This window comes from Pogona vitticeps, chromosome 4, assembly GCF_051106095.1.
Source record: "Pogona vitticeps strain Pit_001003342236 chromosome 4, PviZW2.1, whole genome shotgun sequence".
Lineage (NCBI taxonomy): Eukaryota > Metazoa > Chordata > Lepidosauria > Squamata > Agamidae > Pogona > Pogona vitticeps.
Window position 1 is genome coordinate 7538060 of NC_135786.1, and position 21409 is coordinate 7559468.

General features: G+C 45.6%; 1 protein-coding gene across 1 annotated transcript in view; it reads left to right on the plus strand.

The window, feature by feature from the left end:
* Nucleotides 1-21409, plus strand: part of LOC110087847 (peroxidasin homolog) — a 56511-nt gene that overhangs the window by 8523 nt on the left and 26579 nt on the right. The window contains exons 2-7 of the mRNA XM_020809777.3: nt 1429-1500; nt 7719-7790; nt 9800-9871; nt 16494-16565; nt 18746-18817; nt 20105-20274. Coding sequence (XP_020665436.3) covers nt 1429-1500; nt 7719-7790; nt 9800-9871; nt 16494-16565; nt 18746-18817; nt 20105-20274 — 530 coding nt within the window. The remainder of the gene's footprint in view (nt 1-1428; nt 1501-7718; nt 7791-9799; nt 9872-16493; nt 16566-18745; nt 18818-20104; nt 20275-21409) is intronic.

Sequence of the window (21409 nt, forward strand, 5' to 3'; positions counted from 1 at the left end):
AAGTCTTGGCTTTGTATCTGACTGAGCGAACTAGTGACTCATTTAACCTCTGAAACACAGAAAGCAGGGAGGGCAAAGAGACAGATACGTCCGCTCTGAAAATATGCAGTAGATATGACAGCCGTTGCCTCTTGGCCGCAGCCTGCTCTTCTAGAGCACAGCAGCCCAGATGTGGACACAGGCAATGGCTTGCAGACTGCAACAGCTGTGGTCTGTTTAGCAAGCTGTGAACCAAGTAGGTCTTTGGGCTTTGTTCCGTAGGATGAGTTTTGGTTTTGAATTCAGTTGTTCGATTACCATATTTTTCAGTGTATAAGACTATACTTTTGTCTAAAATCTTTAGACTAAAAATTGAGGGTCGTCTTATACAGGAAGTAAGCAGAGGAGAGAGCAAAAACAAGTGGAGGGGAAAGCAGGGATAAAAGCAATTCTGCAGTGCTTTTATCCCTTTCCCCGTACACTTGCTAAGCCCCACTTAGATTTCTTAATTTTGGATTAGAAAAGTGGGGGCGTCTTATACATGGGGGCATCTTATACACAGAAAAATACAGTAAATGGAAAGGAACATAGGCAGAAAAGAAGGCTGTAAGCGAAATGTCTGAACGGTGGTTCACAAGTCCCCTATGAGTGAAAGCAAAGCATGAAAAACCATTTTTCTTTCAAAGTGTCTTATAGCATCCTTCAGCCAGTGTGAACCATGCCAAGAGGGCACTGGAAGCTTTATGTTTTGTTTCCACGTGTCTTTCTCAATGGAAATAAGCGGGTTGTTTCTTTCTCAGATAAATCAACAGGCTGTCCTGACAGACGGCAAAAGAGAAGGCTGAGAAAGGGAGAAGATTGAGGTGAATCTCTGCCTGGTGTGGCCGGGTCAATGGCATGACTGCAGGGCACATAGGAATCCACAGTATGCAAATAGATTTTTGGCGGATCAAGGACATTGTTTTCTTAGATACTGCACCCCACAGTCTCTTGTCTGTGTGGTAAACATGGATGATATCTTTATCATCTGGACTCACAGCAAGGAATCACTTGGGGGGGGGAAGTCCAACACTCCATCTTAAAATCAAGTAAATTTCACCCCACTATAATCTTGAGCCTTGGTGTCTATGGTGGATTTGGCTGACGACCAGCAAAATCACCAAAGCCAACTGTAAATGGCAGAATGAATGAGCTGAAGAAGTGACATGCCTTAGACACACTGATTGTGTCTGATTTCATAAACTAAGCAGGGTCAGGGGTGGTCGATACATGTGTGGGAAACACACGGGGTGAGTGGGGGGTACCAGGAACCTCATGGCAGAGTTGAGAGATCAGCCTCATTCTCAAGAGCCATTGCAGCGGGTCAGATTTGATAACGTTAGACTTGATGAACCAGTGATTTGATTCCCTATCATACAGCCTCCTGTGTTCCTAATCTCTCTCTTTCAGGGATCTGCGCTTCAACCGGATCAGAGACATCCACCCTGGTGCCTTCAGGAATCTGAAGAACCTCAACACACTGTAAGTGTTCCCGGACTCTTCATGTTTTATGCCTCCAAAGAGGAATTGCCGAAAGGGACCGCAAGCGACGTGATCTCAGTCTGACAGGAATAATTCTGTTGAAAATGATTTCATAGCCTCGGCTCGTGCTCAGAGTGTAGGTGGATAAACAGTATGCAGGAGGGTCTCCAGGCCAGCTTTATTTTTGGCTCGGCTCATGTAAGCAGGATCACCTGCTCCAGTGCGTTTGGACAGATCTGAATTTGTTTTGGATCGCACCATTTTAATAGCTCATGGGCTTGGCTTCCAGATTATCTGGATCCTATTAACACTCTCCATTTCGAGGTCTTTTCGGGATACAGCAACAGGCCGGTTGGGTATCTCATCACCAAACCTCCTTTCAGGAATGTCCTCCCCTCATCCAGTTGGGGGAAGGAAGTTAATTGCTATAGGCTGGAGTGATAAATCTTATCTTCTGTCAAGGATTGCACTCCCTCAGGGTTAATTTGGAAGAGGGTGCAGGCTAGAGGTCAGCGGACGGAGAACTGGTCACGATGGATCCAGAACCTAAACGAGTATGGGACACTTCTTTCTCTTTCCCTAAGTCCCTGCCTACCTCTCCTTCTCTGCCAATATCTTTTTTATATCCCCTATATTAAATATGGATGGGACGTGGTGGCGCTGCGGGCTAAACCGCAGAAGCCTGTGCTGCAGGGTCAGAAGACCAGCAGTCGTAAGATCGAATCCACGCGACGGAGTGAGCGCCCATCGCTTGTCCCAGCTCCCGCCAACCTAGCGGTTCAAAAGCATGCAAATGCAAGTAGATAAATAGGGACCACCTCGGTAGGAAGGTAACAGCGTTCCATATCTAAGTCGCACTGGCCATGTGACCACGGAAGATTGTCTTTGGACAAACGCTGGCTCTATGGCTTGGAAACGGGGATGAGCACCGCCCCCTAGAGTTGAACACGACTGGACAAAAATTGTCAAGGGGAACCTTAACCTTAAACTATATTAAATATATTTTATATTCCTGCCCCTCCTCCCTGTGTCATATCCTAACTAGTCTGCACTCTGCTTCACAAATGGCACAGTGTGCACGTGTGCACACACGCACGCATGCGCGCGCACACGCACACACACACACACGCACACACACACGCACACACACACACACACACACACACACAGAGAGTAGGACTACAGTGAAACTCAGCAAACTCAGATGTCATCATCTTTGGTAATCAAGAAGTCCTATCTGGTTTAAATCCTACAGCAACTCAAACCTAAAATTCACAACATTACTACGCCACTGGAAGGGTGTAAGTAACCTCTTCAGAAGAAGAAAAGTAGGAAGCAGCGGTTACTTCATTTAGGGATTTCTTTATGTACTTCAGCTGGCTGGGCAGCTCAGTGGTTTAGGAAGCTGGCTGCTGAGCCAGACGTTGAGCGTTTGATTCCCCTGCTGTGACTCCTGTGCTAAGAGCCAACCTGTGTGACCTTGGGCAAGCTGCACCGTCCCAAGAAGAAGGGAATAGAAACTACATTCGAGTATTCTTTACCTGGAAAACCCTGGAAAGGGTTACCCTAAGTCAGAATTGACTTGAGGGCATATGATGATTATGTACTTCATGCCCTTCCATACTTGTCTTCTCAGACCAGGGAGTGTCTAACTGACATGTAATACATTGTGTTGCTAAAAAGCTGTTCTGCTGCATGAGCAGTGGATTGTCTATCCTGGCACACAGGAGAGAACAGCTCTTCAGAATGTTTTCGCAAGCTTCCCAGGGTGGACTGCAAAAGCAACTGTTATTATTCGCTATTGCCCAGTTGCTTCCGATATATGGTGGCTCCCCCATAAGGTGTTTCAAGTACGTGAGAAGCACATGGAGTGGTTGAGTTTCCACAGGTGAGTCATTACCCTGTACATCTAGGGTTGCCAGATGTCAGGCAAAAGGAGGACATGTCCTCCTTTTTAGCCTAATGTCCTCCGTGAGGCAGGCAAAGATAAAAACCTTTAAAATGTCAGGCTTTTGTATATTTTATGTTATAATTTTGGATGGGAGGCGGAGAAGTGGAGGGACCCCTTTCCCCCTAGCTTTCCCCGCCCCCACCTGCCTGCCCACCCCCAGTATTTTGAAATATAAAAGCCTCTATTGAATTTATTTTTAATTTTTAACATGACTGTTTCTTGGTCGGTTCACTAAGAAACATTTATTGGCAACTATTGTAATAAAATTGTATTGATTGTGGGTTTAATCTGGAATGATTCAAATGAAACATTCAATAGGTCCTCCTTTGTCCTCCTTTTTGTCTTTCTATGTCCTCCTTTTAGTACCCATGTATCTGGCAACCCTACGTACATCACAATGCAAAATAGTAGCCCGTGTATGTTTCAAGGAGTTGCATGACAAGCTGGTTTAGAACAGGCTTAAAACGGTGGAGCAATTAGAACGGAAGAAATCGCAACGGAGATTCAAACTATCAGACCAGTTTTTTTGTTAAAAAGAGTTCAGCCAAGGAGGTTTACATGGCTAAGCCAAGAATGCTGTTGTTGTCTATGTTTGCATCGTGCCGCAATGTAAATGTTGTTGACAACGAGGGATAGCAGTTTTCACTGGATTTTAACCCCTCTATGTAGAGGCAGACAGAGAGAACTGTTTCTTGTCATGGTTTAACTCCAGGCCATCTAAACTACCAGCTGGTCCCCTTTCACTGAGCTGGTCTGCTTTGTTTATGGTTGTCACGGTAGCCGATCATATTTCTTCTCATTGGTGAGTCACGGTGATATCAACCATCTTCTATCCACTGAGGAATATAAGAAGCTCAGTCCTTCCCCTCTGCCTGGTAAAAGCTCCTCCCCACCCCCACCCCCGAATTTTCAGAAATAAATCGTTCCTTCCCCTTACACAGAAATGCCACAGACTTAACCTTGAGCTGCTTTGCACTGTGCTCTACCAAAGCTAGTTTCCTCCCTGACTCAGTAGGGTAGGGAGCAAGTGCTGTTGAAATGTGCATCCAATAAATGTCCTTAAGTTGCACCACCAGATACTAAATTGTTGTGCACTGCCAAGGCATTCGCCAAAGTCCTATTGCCAGCACCACTCAAACAGCATAACTGTTGGCCGCAGAAGCCTCTGTGCTGCAAAGTCAGGAGACCAGCAGTCATAAGATCGAATCCACACAACGGAGTGAGCCCCCATCGCTTGTCCCGGCTCCCGCCAACCTAGCAGTTCGAAAGCATGCAAAATGCAAAAATGTGAGTAGATAAATAGGTACCACCACGGTGGGAAGTTAACGGCGTCCCGTATCTAAGTTGTGCTGGTCACGTGGTCACGGAAGATTGCCTTCGGACAAAAACGCTAGCTCTGTGGGTTGGAAATGGAGATGTGCACCGCCCTCTAGAGTTGAACACAACTGGTCAAATTGTCAAGGGGAACCCTTACCTTTCTCTTTTTACAAGACAGAGTAGGCAATTCCTGTTGCATGCTGAGTTCAAGAGTCTTGTGTAGAATACTGTACTGCAGTAAAGACTCAGAACTCAGGTTGACTCAAGTCAGTAAATTGAGTGCCTAGTTCACTGCGGGTGGGGGGCAAAGTGTTCCTTGTATAATTATGCTGTAAACTGCCCAAAGAGAGCTTTATGCACTATGGGGTGGTATATAAGCAGCACACCTTTGTTTTGTAACAACAACAACAAAAAATGCTTATGCTGGCTTCATAAAGACAGTGATTTTCTACTAAAAGTTATGTCACTTGAGTTAAACCAGACATAGATTCTTGGCCGGTGTATCTGTTTGTAGAACCCACACACGCTGCTGTGGTGCCACAGCCTTCATTTACTTGCCAATGAGCTCAAGACGTCAGTGTGGATCTAGCACAGCCAAAGAAGGAAACGTGTGTCCCCCTTCAGAATTTGCGGGACAGCAACTCCCATCATTTCTGACCGTTGCCTATACAGGCTAGAGTTGATGGGACCTGCAATCCAACAGCATCTGAGGGCTGTCGTTTCCCCTACCCCTGATTTAGGAACTCAAGCTCTCATACAATCATAAAGTACGGAGGCAGATTTCTGCCCCTCCTCTGTACGACAGCCTTTTTTTCTTTTTTTTGGTTCAAAATAAGTCTAAGAGTGGAACATACAACTTCAAAACATGCATGCCGCCCTGAGGATGGGAAGTCTCTGGAAAAGAGGTAGAATAAATATTAGTATAATTTGTTTTTAAGCCATACCTTGGATTATTCCCCCCCCCCCCCTGTGCTGGAGATAAGATCCATGCAGCACCTACTAAACAGGCACAACCGAAGCCTATGTCAACATTTTGCGGGGATGGGGGGAGCTTTAGGTGGGCCTCCACAGAGGTGTCCTCGGCGATGGTCCAATCCGACTCTGCCCGGTTCCAAGTCTGCTAGGATTTTTAGTTGCCAAAGGCAGGAAAGCGATGCCAAAAAAGATTAGCCTGTAATCCACGACCCGGAGCCTTTTCTCATGAGCTGTGGGACTGCAAAGGGATGCCATGACAACACATGGGGGAAACAGAGCGGGGAGGTAAACAAAGCTGTGGACGGAATCCCATCGTCTCTGTCCTGATTTGTCCTGAAGGTACCTAGAGCTGGACCACCCCGAGCAGGCCGGCAGATGGTCGAACTCGGACACCGCCCTCGCTTGAAAAGAGGGGATGTCGTGCGTGTCCTTTGCAGGTGCAGATGGCTTGCTTTCAGCCACAAGCTCGGCGTGCCTTTTTGGTCTAACCCCCCGCCTGAATGAAGGGGTCAGGGAGAGCATTAGATCTCTCTCATCTGTTCCATCTTGTTTCTGTTGTTTTCAAGGGGAAACGCAACAATAAGGGTCTTGAGGGGGAGACACGCTAGAGCGCTGGGGGGTGAGTGGAGTTCAGCTCTCCAAAAACCACCCCTTGTTGCCAGTCTGAATTCCTTTGTCTCTGTCATGCAGAGCTTGGAAAAAGTAAGGGGAAGGGCATACAGCTCCTAAAAGGTGGGGAATCTTGGAGTGACACTCCAGGAGGACTTCATTTTTCCCCCAGGCAAAAATTCCGGATTGTGCCATACATAAGTTCAAGGTTTGGGCATGGGGTGGTGTTGCTGTTTTCTTTTCAGCTACTTCATTTAGGGACGGAGCGGGGGTTGCTGCTGCTGTCAAATGGGGTGGGTGGTTTTTGACTGTTAAGTCGTGTTATTGTTCAGAATGCCTGAGTTTTTAGTGCCTGTCTGGACCTTCAGAGATGAGAGCTTCCATCATCACTGATTCCTAAGAGAGGGACCAGCCAAGATTGCCCGGAGGGTGTGCGGCTGTTGGGGCTATGTGCCCTTGACCAACCTGTGCGTGGTCACACTGTGCCATTGGAAAGAGGGCCTGGTTAGGAATAGGTGGATACTTCGTACCTAGAACACCCTGGGAGGGTCACCGTAAGTCTCCCCTTGGCCATTCATCATTCTTCCTCTTCTTGAGTTTTAATTAACAATAATATTGTTCTTTAATATTGGCTAGAATCTACTGCGGTCCACAGTGTTGCAGAGTTTTGAATTTCTGGCAAAATGCCTTTTTGCTACACCGTAGAAACACAGAAACTCACAGAGAAGAATCGCTACAAGTTCTCCAGAGTCCACCTCTTTCTTATTAACTGGAACCTGGATCCAGAGTTGCAATAATGCACTCTTGAGACATTTGTAGGAGAAACAATGAAAAAAAAATTTCTTTACTTACAGATACCTGAAAGTACAGACTGGTGCGTTCTGCTTTCTTTACTCCACACATACAGTACTTAGCAACCAGCTGGACTGACCAACCAACTAAAGAGAGAGAAAGCAATGCTCAGCAGGGAGGCAAGACTCTCTTTGGAATCAAAGTCTGGAAGGAACAATTGGTTAATGCTACAGACAATCTTCCCTGCCCAGAGAAGTCCCACACACACAAACTACAGACAGCATGCAAAGTTGCAAATAAAATTTCAGCCCACATAAGATTTGCCTAACTTGCTGTGCTGAATTGCAGTTAAAGGATGAGGTATCAGGGTGCCAGGTACTACTTGGTGTTGTGGCCAATTGTGCAATCAAGAGCCACGCATGTGATTAAAGGCAGTCAACTCATGTAAAACTTACACGAACACCAACAGGATTTGAGCCAGAAATCCTATGATCAGACATGAGAAAAGTTACATTTTTGGAAACAAGTTTCCAAGATCATGCAGCTTGCTTGCTTTTCCCTTTTTTTCCTGCAGGCTTTTGAACAACAATCAAATAAAGCACATTGCACAAGGATCCTTTGAAGAGCTCGAAAACTTAAAATACCTGTGAGTAGTTTTTCTGTTCCTTCAATATATAAGCCAGAGAATTAAAACATTGCTGGAATGTGTCAAATTGCATGCAAATATTTTTCCAGCAGGTGTAGGAGTGTAATAAAAACAACCCTGAAAGAAAAGAATGGATGTTTAAGTGAAAGCCAAAAAAAATTGTGTGTGTGTGTGTGTGTGAATAATCAGAATTAAGACTGACATTTTATATTGCTTTCCGACAACTGAGTGGTTAGTGCTTACCTCCGGATGAGGAAAACAAGCTAGCTTGCAGCCTTGAAAAGTCCTTGCTGCGACAATCAAATTGTCTCAACACTTAAAGAATCCCTTCTTCAAATAATCTCCCACTTGTATAAAGTACCGTTTGGCTGTCAGTGTTTTCCTGTGCTTTCTTCTTGCTTTGTCTCTGTGTTTATTTTTTTAAAAAAATTGAAAAAGCTTACTAGGAAAAGGTTAACTATGGATATAACTGCATGGGAGTAACTAGACTAGTGTTTTAGGCGCCCTGGGCCAGTGGAGACCTCGTAGCCTTGCAAGCATTACCCGGAGCTCCTTCTCTGGTGCTGCTTTAAACAGCATCAGACAGCTTCTGCCATAGTTGCATGGCGTGTCCTCATCCAGGGCATTCCTGAGCATTTTTAGCATGTATACATTACTGAAACAGCGATGTCTACACTGACTTGGGCATGTCATGAGAATGGCTGATGGTCAGATTCCAAAAGATCTCTTGTATGGAGAATTAGTGCAGGGAAATCGCCCCAGAGGGAGACCACAGCTGCGATACAAGATCTGCAAGCAGGATTTGAAGGCCTTAGGAATGGATCTCAACAGATGGGAAACCTTGACCTCTGAGCATTCAGCCTGGAGGCAGGCGGTGCATCATGGCCTCTCCCAATTTGAAGAGACCCTTGTCCAGCAGGCCGAGGCAAAGAGGCCGTCCCGAAAGCAGCAAAATCAGGGAGCCGGACAGGAGACAGACTGTATTTGTCTTCAGTATGGAAGGGATGGTCACTCTCGAATTGGCCTTCTCAGCCACACTAGACGCTGTTCCAAGACCTCCATACAGAGCACATTACCATAGTCTCTCAAGACTGAAAGATGCCTAATCTAAAATGATGCTCTGCAAATGTGCTGGACTACGATTCCCATAATCCATCAGCTAATTCCCAAGATCTGAAAGATCTGGCTGCCCAGTTTAGTCACACACATCTGTTTCCAGCCAAAGGCTACTTCTGAGTAACAAGGCCTATTTGCGAGACCTACTGGCATAACACCATCAGCGTAAAGTTCAGGGGTAAACTCCCACATTTTAACCAGTTGACGTAAGCATTTCCTACGGTCAAACGATGGGTGGTGTGCCATAGGAGGTGCCTACAGTTTCTTAATCCATGGCAATTTGTCAATAAAAGTCATGCCAAAGGCATTACAGCCACAGCTGTGACGAACAGGATTTGGGCTGTTATCCAAGAGCCTCCAGTCAGGAGCAGGTTTTGATACACATTTGGTACCAACTGATCACTTTATTCGTATGCTGTCTCTCTGGAATGGCCAAGTTTGAAGGCTTTGTGGCCTAGTTCCACCTTGCTAGCATCCGGGCAGTTCCTTTCTGAACAGGAAGCTAGTGGAGCTAGGCCTGTGCTAGACCAGGTAGCCAGCCTTCAAGCTGGGCCTGTCTCCAGGTGAGCGAAACTTAAGGGTGAGTCTGTCAGAGGGAACTCCCAGAATGAAGAATTCTGGGGTTCGTAGTCCAAAAAATCCTAATGGCACATTCCTACCCACTGTGCTGTAAGTAGGATTCCTTGGTCATGCACATTCTCGTGCTAGCTGAACAAACCAGTCCCCCTTCCCCATGAGAAAATGGACAACACGACAGTGCCATGTGGATTTATAGTGAGCCTCACCTCCCTTTTAGAAAAAAGCTCACCTGTAATGTAATGACCCTGTTACTCCCCAGCCATCTGTATATAATTCTGCTCTTTTTTCTCTCTCTCTCTCTCTCTTTGCAAAAGCTATCTTTACAAGAATGAAATCCAAAGCATCCAGCAACACGCATTCAAGGGGATGAATTCTTTGGAACAGCTGTAAGTTGGCCGAGCCGTGTGTTGGAAACTGCAGGGGGAGACCGGCTGGAATGTGAGCCTCTGGAGGGCAGCCAGTCTCCTGAGACGCACCAACTGCAAGCCTTTTCTTTAGTTCCTTAGAGAGATGGGGAGATACCAGCTGGGCCTGCAATGGCGTTTGCAGGGAGGCACGCTCCCTCCTGAGCATTCCAGATGCTCTCTTCTGGGGCCTGATTCATGTTCCATCCCCAGCCCCATCAGTTAAACCAGTGGTTCTTAACGTGGGCGATAATGCCCCCCAGGGGGCGATTTCATTTTTCAGGGGGGCGGTACAACGAAAAGGGGCGGTGTGGGGGCGCTGGAGCAGAAGGGGGGCGGTAGGGGGGCGCTGGAGCAAGCCAAAACTGTGAAGATGGCTTACAATGTGCATGAATATATATTTTCCTCCAATCTTAATTTAGTTTCAGAGTTTTCGTCTTGAAATTTTTAGTTCCTGCATTGCGGTTTGTTTTTATGCCCTTTTTATATTTCTTTTTGCGTCTTAAAATTCGCTTACAACTAAATCATTAAATGTTACTTTATGGGAGCATTTCATTTTCTTGGAATTCAATTTTGTTTTCAGGGGTCATTGGATTTAAGTGTCTTTAAATAAATAAATAAATAAATAAATAAATAAATAAATAAATAAATAAATAAATAAATAAATAAATAAGATATTACCGCGGGGAGGGGGGCGATGATAACTTCCTCAATGGCTCAAGAGGGCGTTGCTTTCAAAAAGGTTAAGAACTACTGAGTTAAACCTTCCGTATCTGCTAAGCAGGCTCAGAGGGAAGTCGAAAAGGTTTGGGGTTGGATTTCTGTCATCTTAGCAGAGCTGGAACTAGCCATTTTGGCCCCTGGGACCAGAAGTATCACCTCCCACCTCTGTGAGACACGGGTGCAAATGCCCCCAAGAAAAAGGAGAATGTGGGAGCAGTAGATTCACCTCTAGACTTTGGCACTGTTTAAATTTGGGCATCCTGGGGCACAGCCCCTGTCACCCTGCCCTTGTTGCAGCCCTGCCTATGGCTTTCCCCCAGATCTCCCCCTCTTGTGTGAACATGGGGCCATTTTTAGTAACATAATGTCTAGCGCCTGGAGACCTGACACCAACATGAGTGGCAATGTGCAGATACAACGGTTGGACTCCAATTCCCTTCCGCCTTGGTCGGCATAACTAAAAGTGAGGGATCCTAGAGTTCCAGCAGTCTAGCCAGAGGTTGGGAGTTCAATTCCCCACTCTATCTCCTTGACAAGGGCTGAACTCAATTATCCATGGGGTCCCATCCAGCTCTGCAGTTCTATTGTTGTTGTTGTTGTCGTTGTTGTCGTTGTCGTTATTGTTGTCGTTGTTGCTGCTGCTGCTGCTGCTGTTGCTGCTGCTGCTGCTGGTGGTGGTGGTGGTTCTAACTGCAACTCCAACTACAGTACAGTGGTGCCCCGTATAGCGAGGTTAATCTGTTCCGGATTAACCTTCGCTATGTGAAATCTTCGCTAAGCGGGAAGTAAAAAGCCATTGGAACGCATTAAACTTCATTTAATGCGTTCCAAATCGGCCCTAAACTTCCCACTTAGAGAAGTTTCCTGGCCCCGGGCAGCCATTTTCGCGCCCTCCCCTCGCTTGCCGAGGGCGCGAAAACGCCGCGCGGGGCCATTTCGGGTCGTCCGCGACCGTTTTGAAGCTGTAAAACAGCTGTTTTGCGGCTTCAAAACGGACCCGAAATGGCCCCGCGCCGCGTTTTCGCGTCCTTGGCAAGCGAGGGGAGGGCGCGAAAACGCCGCGCGGGGCCATTTCGGGTCATCCGGCGCCCATTTTGGAGCCGCCAAACGCGGCTCCAAAATGGCGGCCGGACTCCCCAATCGTCGCAATGCGAGGTGCGATCCCGAAAAAGGGGATCGCTATACAGATTCGTCGTTATACGGTGCGCTCGCTAAGCGAGGCACCACTGGACATATAGAGGGCAACAGGTAGACAGGGCTGGGAATAAGCCCTGGAACAGATCTAGGAAGTAACTAGTGGCATAAGCTGGAATCCTGTTAACTTACACCCACTGTGTACATTGGCATACAACAAAAATATAAATGTTGACTTCCTCATTAATAGGAAATCAACCACTACAATTTACATCAGTGGACTTACACTGTCATAATTTGATTGGATTCTCACCATTAATTCTCTCTTCCAATCAGTAAGATATATTAGAGAGAGAGATCTCCTTCTCTTATGTCTGATGAAGTGGATTTATCCAGGAAAGCTCACATTAAAAAAATAGAAAAGTTACTCTTTAAACTGCCACCACAATTTTGTGTTTGTTTACTTTTTAATGTTTATTTTGTTTTCACTTAAAAAATCATGGCTGCAACATGATGAGGCCTACCTTTACACCTTTTATGGTATAACTGAATTTTTAGTTTCCTTTATATTTATGGGAGCGTGGCGTCACTAACAGTTTCTTCTGCCCGGCAAACCACTGATCTATCACACTTGTACCTGCAAGAGAAGCCAAAGTTTACATTTCAGTAATAATACAGTGGGGTCTCGACTTACGAACTTAATCCGTATTGGAAGGCAGTTCTCAGGTTGAAAAGTTCTTAAGTCGAATCTGCATTTCCCATAGGAATGCATTGAAAACCATTTAATTCGTATCTGCTCTTTTCGTCCATAGAAACTAATGGGAAGCTGCTATTCCGCCTTCTGCCACTAGACGAGGATATTTTTTCTTTTTTTCCTTTTAACCTAAGATGACTTAGCTTTTAAAAAGGAAAAAAAGAGTTCGTAACTCAAATCTAAGTTCGTAAGTCGAGTCCATATATTCCTATGAGAGCGGTTCGTAAGTCGAAACGTTCGTATGTTGAGCCGTTCGTAAGTCGAGACCCCAGTGTACCTGGTGAAGGCAGTCAGGCTTCATTGGTTAATGCATTTTTTTTTCAGTTACTTATACCTATTTTACCACTTGAAGGAGCACTACTTCTAATTACAGGATCCAGCATGTCTAGTGAGGCTCTAACTAGCGGAAGTCCAAAGTAGAAATCTCACACGGTTCAAGTGCTGGTTTGTGTTGTGTCCCAAGTTGCTAAAAAATGAAAAGAAAAGAAAAATTCAGATTTAAAAACAAAACAAAATAAAAGTAGATACAAGCAATTGCTTACTTATTTTGGTAAGTGTTACTTTTAGAAAGCTATAACTATGATTGCAACTACAGTAGCTGTTGAATCTTGGGAATATAATTGTAAGTTGTCACATTTAAAGTAAGTTTCCATCTTCTACTCTGCAGTAAAAGCCCTGAAATAATACTGTAAACTCAAGTTCTTTTTGCAAGGAAGGTCTATAGAGGTGACATAATTCCCAGCTAGAAGAGACAGACAAAATAAAGGTCCTTTCTCATCAGGAGAACATATGCACAGCTCCATAGTAAAGGTAAAGGTTCCCCTTGACATTTAGTCCAGTTGTGTCTGACTCTAGGGCATGGTGCTCATCCCCGTTTCCAAGCCGTAGAGCCAGCATTTGTCTGAAGACTGTTTCCGTGGTCATGTGGCCAGCACGATTAGACACAGAATGCCATGACCTTCCTATTGAGGTGGTACCTATTTATCTACTCACATTTGCATGCTTTTGAACTGCTAGTTTGGCAGGAGCTGGGACAAGTGACAGGAGCTCCCTCCATCGCGTGGATTCGATCTTACGACTCCAGGTCTTCTGATCTTGCAGCTCAGAGGCTTCCACAGTTTAACCTGCAGCGCCACCATGTCCCTATGCACAGCTCCATAGATGATCCCAAAATAAGATTGCAATCAAGATCTTCTGTCCGGCTAGCCTGCTATCCGTGGCTTTGCTGCAGATTTACTAGGAAGGAACGTCCAAACAATGCCTGTCTTTCTAGAGTAGTCATGATGTGCCATCAAGTCACTCCTGACTTATGGTGACCCTTTTTTCAGGGCTTTTCAGGCAGAGAATACTCAGAAGTGCTCTGCCATTTCCTTTTCCTAGGGGCACATACGGCCTCCAATCTTCATGAGAATGAACTCAATCACCCAAGAATCAAGCTACACATGGTGTGACTTCTACGGCTCGCTCCCCTCACTCAGTGCAGGATTTCCGAAGCGTTGTCTTCCTGGCGGTGTCTCCGTCACAGCAGTGGCCTTCACGGTTACCAGCCTCCATGGGAATGAAATGCCCATCTGTTTCCAATCTTTAAAGCAGGAGTTTGCTTTTTTGTCCGTTTGGCATTCCTCAAACTGATCCATCCCATAAAAACTGTGAGATGGATGGCATCAGATGTGTTTGGGTTCTATCCTTCAGCAGGAGGGGATCAGATAAAACTTGTGTGGACTGTGTAGGCTTTCTTTCAACCTGCCGCTGGCTACGGAGTGCCCTGCCCTGCCTCATTTTCCCACAGCTCCGTTTTATACAGATTTCTTTGTATGCTGTCAGGGCAACATCTACTGCATTTTCACTGCCTTTAGTCACATTGGATTTGAAACGCCTTATCGTATATATCCCGATAACGAAATGCTGTTTCTGTGAAACATGTGCTGCCCACTGGAGGATTTTTACCCCCTTTGAAACCCATTGTTTCTCGGGCCAGAGCTATGGAGTTCTGTGCAGAATCCATCTGCTGTCCCAGGCTTTATATATATTTATATATTTACAGTTGCTCATTTGAATGAAAGGCTCCATATGTTGTCATGAATAGGTTCCTCCTTCATACTTGCACGGCATCATGAGCATTGAAGTCCTAAGGCTGTGTCGACACATAGGTACAGTCGCACTGCATCAGGTTTGTTGAGAAGCACTACAGCATTGAAGATCCATTGTGCTGCTTTTCTGTTCTGGTCTCCTCTAGCCAGAGTGTATATACCGCATTTTTCCGTGTATAAGACTATACTTTTGTCTAAAATCTTTAGACAAAAAATTGAGGGTCATCTTATACACGGAAGTAAGCTGAGGAGAGAACAAAAACAAGTGGAGGGCAAAGCAGGGATCAAAGTGCTGCAGGATGGCTTTGATCCCTGCTTTCCCCTCTGCTTGCTAAGTCCCATGGGGCTTAGCAAAAGGAGGGGAGAAGGATCAAAGCAATCCCATAGCTGAATAAGGGGGAAAGGAATCAAAATGACTGTGCATTCATGGAATTGCTTTGATCCCTTTCTCCCTCCTTTTGCTAAGCACACAGCGCTTAGCACAAAGGGAGAAAGCAGGGATCAAAGCCATCCTGCAGCACTTTGATCCTTTTTACCCTACATTTGCTAAGCCCCACTTAGATTTCTTAATTTTGGGTTAGAAAAGTGGGGGGCGTCTTATACATGAGGGTGTCTTATACACGGAAAAATGCAGTCTATAAAAATAGCAAAGAATTCCCTTTATTTTGGGCTCCAGTCGGCATACTGGCTTTGATAGCTACTTGTAGATCAGACTGCAGCCCTCCCTTTGTGTGTGGAATGTAATGAATGGCAGGGAGAAATTCCCAGCATGAAGATGCACTGGTAAGGAAAGCCTTTCCTGTTGAATTTCTGGCTGCTTTGCTGGAAACAATTGAGCCATGTTTCGCTTTTTAAACAAATGATTTATTTAATTTTTTTAGCATCCTTTACTGCCAAATTTGCCAGATTCTGATCATTTCTGATAACTGAGACACACTGCCTTTCAATTCACAGTAACATGAGATTTGCTTTAGGAGTTTGCAAGGGAAGAAAGCAATCAGGTGGCAAGAAACGTTTGTGTCCGATGGCACCGGAAAGGGTTCCTTTGCTGGGAGGGGTCTCCTTTAAAGCGACACGCCCGGCTGTGTGCAAATCACTCCAGCCTGGCCACAAGAAAAGAGTAGACCTCCTTCAAGACCAAAATGGTCCACTTTGGGCATGGATCAGAGTCAGACGGGTTCACGATCCCCCACATGTTGTGTGATCATCATGAAATAGCTTGCACCAGACCAGGCCACCAGTGATTCAAAATGCCAGCTATTGCACCCTTAGTTTCACTCAAATGAGCCAACTACCTGGTTTCAACCTGGCACAAGTCAAAAATGTAGCTGTACCTTCTGGCCTGATTCCAAGAAGGGGTTCATCCAGAACTACAACAGGCACAGTCCTCAAAGATCAGATCATTCTGCCGTGTCTCTCTGCACCACGTATGACTGAATGATTCAGACCTACATTACTAAGTGTATCTACACTACATAGCTTAGGGCAGTTGGATACTACTTTAATGGCAGTGTCTTATCTCACAGAATCTTGGCATGTATAGTTTGGCAAAGAACTCAGACGTCTATGCTAGAAAAGTCTAGTGCACTTCCCAGAACTACGGCAGAGAATTCTCAGTATCCTTTGGTGAAAACTTGTTGTTTTCACCAAACAACAAGTTGTAGGATTTTTATAGGGTGGAGCCATGGCAATTCAAGTGTTCTTACATTGCTATAACTGGACAGTGCAGATATACAAGAAAAAGGACAACGTATAACACAGAAACCCAATCAGCAGCCACCTCCAGGATTAGATCTTTGGACTCACGGAAACCTTTGATGTATGGCTTAAAGCATCCGATGGTACCCCAGCTTATGAACTAGTGATTAATGGTATGCATGTTTATTTCCTCTCTTCCTACCAGTTACCTGCATTTTAACAACCTTGAAACCTTGGAGCCTGAAACTTTTAGTGACCTGCCCAAACTGGAAAGACTGTAAGTCATGAAATGATGATGGTCTGGGGGTTGGTGGTACCTTTGACATGCGTATCGGGTGCAAAGGCCCAAGACGCTAGGCTTTGAAGCGGTTCCCTCTGTGTGCAGAAAACAAGGATCGGAAGTGGGAGGCCTTTGCGTTATGAGCAATCCAAAGGATGCTAACTCCAAAAGATTGGGGGAGGAGATAGTGAAGACTTCCTCTGCATACCGCTTTCCCCCAAACATCTGTTTTTCCCCAACCCCTGCTTGAAATCAGCCACATAATACATGACACTTATAATATTGCAACCTCCATTCCAAGAGGTGGGTCTTCAGATATCATTTGAACCTAACCCCTAAAATTGCCCTGGAACTCACCGCCATAATATTTCACTAGAGATTTGCATCCATCACCTCAGTGGCCCAACCTGATGTGCATGAAACCCATTAACTGTGTGCCTGCATATAACACATAACGTTCATTTGAAGGGAAATGGCATGCAGGCAAATAACATACATGGCGGTTTTTTAATGCAAATAATATCCATGCAAGTAGCCTATGTGTGTCTTAGAATGTAAACAGCAACTCCAGGAGAACTGGACCAGCGTATGGGTCACCGGAAGTGTCAAAGTTGAGCGTGATTCTTTCCCCGTGGCAGAGATCTTCACAAACAGTGAAAAAGCTCCCTGGCCCAATTCTTGAATCAAGAATAGAGATGGTCACAAACTGGAAACCCAGTGGTTCGTGATGGTTCGTGGTTAGCTGCGAACCACCACAAAACCCTGTAAAAAATACCAGTTTCATTTTCCCAGTTCATGGTGGTGGGGGGGGAGCCTCCTCTCTCCTTCTCTTCTGCCACCCGCCTGCCCGCTTCCTGTTGCCTCCATCACCTCTTCATCTGGTCCTGCCACCATCACCATCCTCAGAGGCAGTCGCTTCCCGTAGTGGGGCTTGCTGCCTCTGTGCATGCGCCTGCTGCCCAGGTGAGAGGCAGACACATGCGCGGAGGCATCAGGCCCCGTTCCAGGAAGGGAAGCCAGGCCTGCTGCCTCTGAGGGTGGCAGCAGTGATGAAAGGTGATGTGGGCGGTGGGAAGCAGGTGGGAAAGCATCCGTTTTTGACCAAGCACAGCGAAGCGCCAAGGAGGAAAACAAAGATGGGCACTTCATTTCACTTTGGCAAAACGGATCCGTGAACCGGGTCTCAAACCAAACCACGAACCCTGGGCAGGAGGGAGCTACAGAGATGGCATAAGGCATGTTGCCACCTGAGGTTTTATAGCAAATGGTCTCTACTCACTGAAGTCAAGGCGCACATTTATGTACCTAAAGTTGGCAATGTTCTTTTAGCATATAAGAGGAAAATGCCCAGATGCGCCTCTCCCTAGAAGACCTAAGCCAGTAGCAGTTCATTGGAACTGCTGGATAGCTCTGTATGAAGCCAGAGGTTGGGAGTTCGATTCCCCCACTCAGCCTCCTTGTCAGGGGCTGGGCTGGATGATCCAGAGCCTCCCTTCCAGCTCTGCAGTTCTAAGATTGTGGTTGTTGTTTAATGACTGCCATTAAGGAACAATGTTAGGTCTCATGGTGGATGATCCAGACCATTGGTCAAGTGTATCCTTCTTGATCTTCTCTGACAGACAAAAAAAAAGCAATATTTTCTATGGTTGTTGTGAGTTTTTCGGGCTCTTTGGCCGTATTCTGAAGGTTGTTCTTCCTAACGTTTCACCAGTCTCTATGGCCGGCATCTTGAGAGGACAGCACTCTGTGCTCTGGTGCAGTTTGTTTGGGAGTTGAGTATTTATAGCTGTTGGATCAGCTTTTGTCCTTTTCAGGAGATGGGTGATTAGGGTGATCAGTGTGTTTTTGTTATGAGTGTATTGTTGTGAGAAGGAGGAAAGATTATCTGTCACTGTGATTGATGGGTGTCGTTAGCTGGTCTTTTGTGTGTAGTGATCACTGGTCCTTGTTGGGACCAGTGATCAATGTTTGACCAGTGATCAATGTTTTCTGTCTCTCATCAAATGCAGTTTAGCCCTATGGAAAGATTGCTTGGAGGGAGTGTATGCTTTTTAAACCCATACCCAATCACTGGGATGGCTGTAGCTCTGTGTCTCTCTCTCTCTGGGTCATGCAGGGCAGATTATCACAATGTGTGCTAAGTAACATTGTGGCCCTCCTCCTTATCTTCATTGCAGCTTCCTGCATAACAACCGGATTTCCAGAATCCAACCTGGAGCCATCGCTCGACTGGAATCCCTTAAACGGCTGTAAGTGGATAACAGCCAGGCATGGAAAGGGCAGGACAACTGGGGTTTGTTTCAAAGCACCAAAATTTAGAAGGTTCTGAAATCTAGAGGGGAATCTAATCACAAATGTAGATTCTGGTCGGTTTTACCAGTGAGTGTTGATACATGGCGACAACTCCTAGTGCTATGAACTGTTGGATAGCTCGGTGGCTTAAGCATCTGGCTGTGAAGCCATAGGTTGGGAGTTAAATGATGCATTTTTTGTCTGCAGTTAAGAAAAGCTTTCTTTAAAAAAACAAAAACAAATTGGGGGTTGGGAGTGTAGAGTATTGTGTAGCCCTCCAAGGTCCACGGTAGGCATGTGCAACCCCCAGATATATGGAAATTGCCCCCTCCCTCAGTTCTGAATGGGATTCTGTGGATATGGCTCAGAAGAATTATATGGGAACCTGTCATTTGCAAAATTTTATCTGCACGGATTCTTTTAGCAGCAATGAGAAATCTGGGGTCTGTTTGATAACTCACCATCTAAATGGTCCTTGATCCCTCCATGACAGAACACATTATTTGTTGGCACATTCATTGATCGCTCGTTTCCCCTCTGTGGACTCAAGGAATTCCCATGCAGTGTCTGATCCAGGCAACAAAGCAGACCCCAGCCTGATGGGTTTTGCACAAAGATGACCCAACGTCTTCCATAACAAAGACCCGCCATGGGAAGTCTGTGAAGAATCTCATTCTGATATGTTGAGGGAATCACCAAGAGGGTTGACTGGCTTTTACAAACCCATAGCTAAGAGTTCACTGGAAGGACAGATCCTGAAGCTGAGGCTCCAATACTTTGGCCACCTCATGAGAAGAGAAGACTCCCTGGAAAAGATGCTGATGTTGGGAAAGAGTGAGGGCAGGAGGAGAAGGGGACGACAGAGGATGACATGGTTGGACAGTGTCTGCGAAGCAACCAACATGACTTTGACCCAACTCTGGGAGGCAGCGGAAGACAAGAGGGCCTGGCGTGCTCCGGTCCATGGGGTCACGAAGAGTTGGACACGACTAAACGACTAAACAACAACAAAGCTAGGAGTGAAGGCAGTTGTCATTCAACCTACCTGGAAGGTGTCGAGTTGCCAGAGGCTGGTGTAGACAATAGTGGGCCATATAAAACAGTGATTTCTCTCACTATAAGGCAAAAGACGAAGACAGCCCAATCCTACATGGCTACCAACCAACGGAGCTGGGCTAACACAAGGTACTCTCTCTCTCTCTTTTTTTTTTTTTTTTTTTTTTTTACTCACTTCCCTTTCCCAGCCGGCTGGACTCCAATGCCCTGGTGTGTGATTGTGACCTGATGTGGCTGTCAGAACTCCTCAAGAAATATGCCATCCAAGGGAACGCCCAAACAGCTGCCACCTGTGAGAGTCCAAGGGAGCTGCAAGGTCGGTCCATTGTCACCTTGAACATTCAAGAATTTAACTGTGGTAAGTTGTCTGCCGGGTAGCCGGAGAGGTGACATGGACAGAATGATGGAATAGGATGGTGGAGACCAGGGTTCGAATCTCCACCTGGCCATGGAAACTCTCATTGGGGTTTCGAATTGGTAAAACCACTCCTTAAATATCTCACTTACCGTGAAAGTCCTAGTAGGGTTGCTATATGTCAGGACCGAATCTCCCTAAGGAGCACGGGTCCTTCGTGCTCCTTAGGGAGGTCAGGGTGCTCCTCAGCCACAAATCTACCACCTTTTTCACTGGAGCAAGTCCTTAACCTCCAGCAGCGCGTATCCTTTGAGCCTAGAATAAGCCTGACCTCAAAAAGAACACTTTACTTTTACCCAGTGCTTTGTAAGTACAGCAACATGGGCTGTGTGATTTCTAAGAACTCACAACAGCTCATTTCATTAGGACTTCCCTGACATCTAGTCAATGGCTGTTACCACTCCTCTGGATTTAGCCAAACCCTGCTGATCCAAGAGACAATCCTTAGTGAAAATTTTTATAATGAATTTTTATTAAGAAAATATAGTTTCCTAGAAACCGTTTGTTTTTGCTCAAGCATTGCATAAAGAACATGTTCAAAAGATTACCATAGTTAAATGCAACAACTGATTCCCATTAAAAATAACACTAAAACTGGGCTCAAGTGGGCTAACCCCACCTTCTTTCTCTTACCTACATTCTCTTTCCTTCAAGCTGCATACACAGACCATCGAGTTCTCTTCTAAGCCATGATAATGGTGATGAAAAACCTCTCTTATATCTTGGAATTACTCCCTCATCACGAACTCTCTTTCACATAACCCATCGTCCATTCTCTACATTTCTCGGACCTCCTTCTTCATGACCTTAAACCAATCAACTCAAAGAGGTGTAACTGTCCATTCTGCCCACAGTTCTCATGGAGATGCAGATGGTTTATCTCCATTCCAGTTAGAAAAGAATTTGTTGGGTCTCCTCGCTCTGGGCCTCTTTGTCCTTGCATCCTTATCAGGTTTCACGCTGTACCAGGCTGGCTATAAATTAAGAAAAACAACCGCTCTGCCTTTCTCTACATTCCCATGTCTTCCTTTCATTTTTAAAGCCTAACAGACTCCATTTGCTTTATTTCTCATTGACT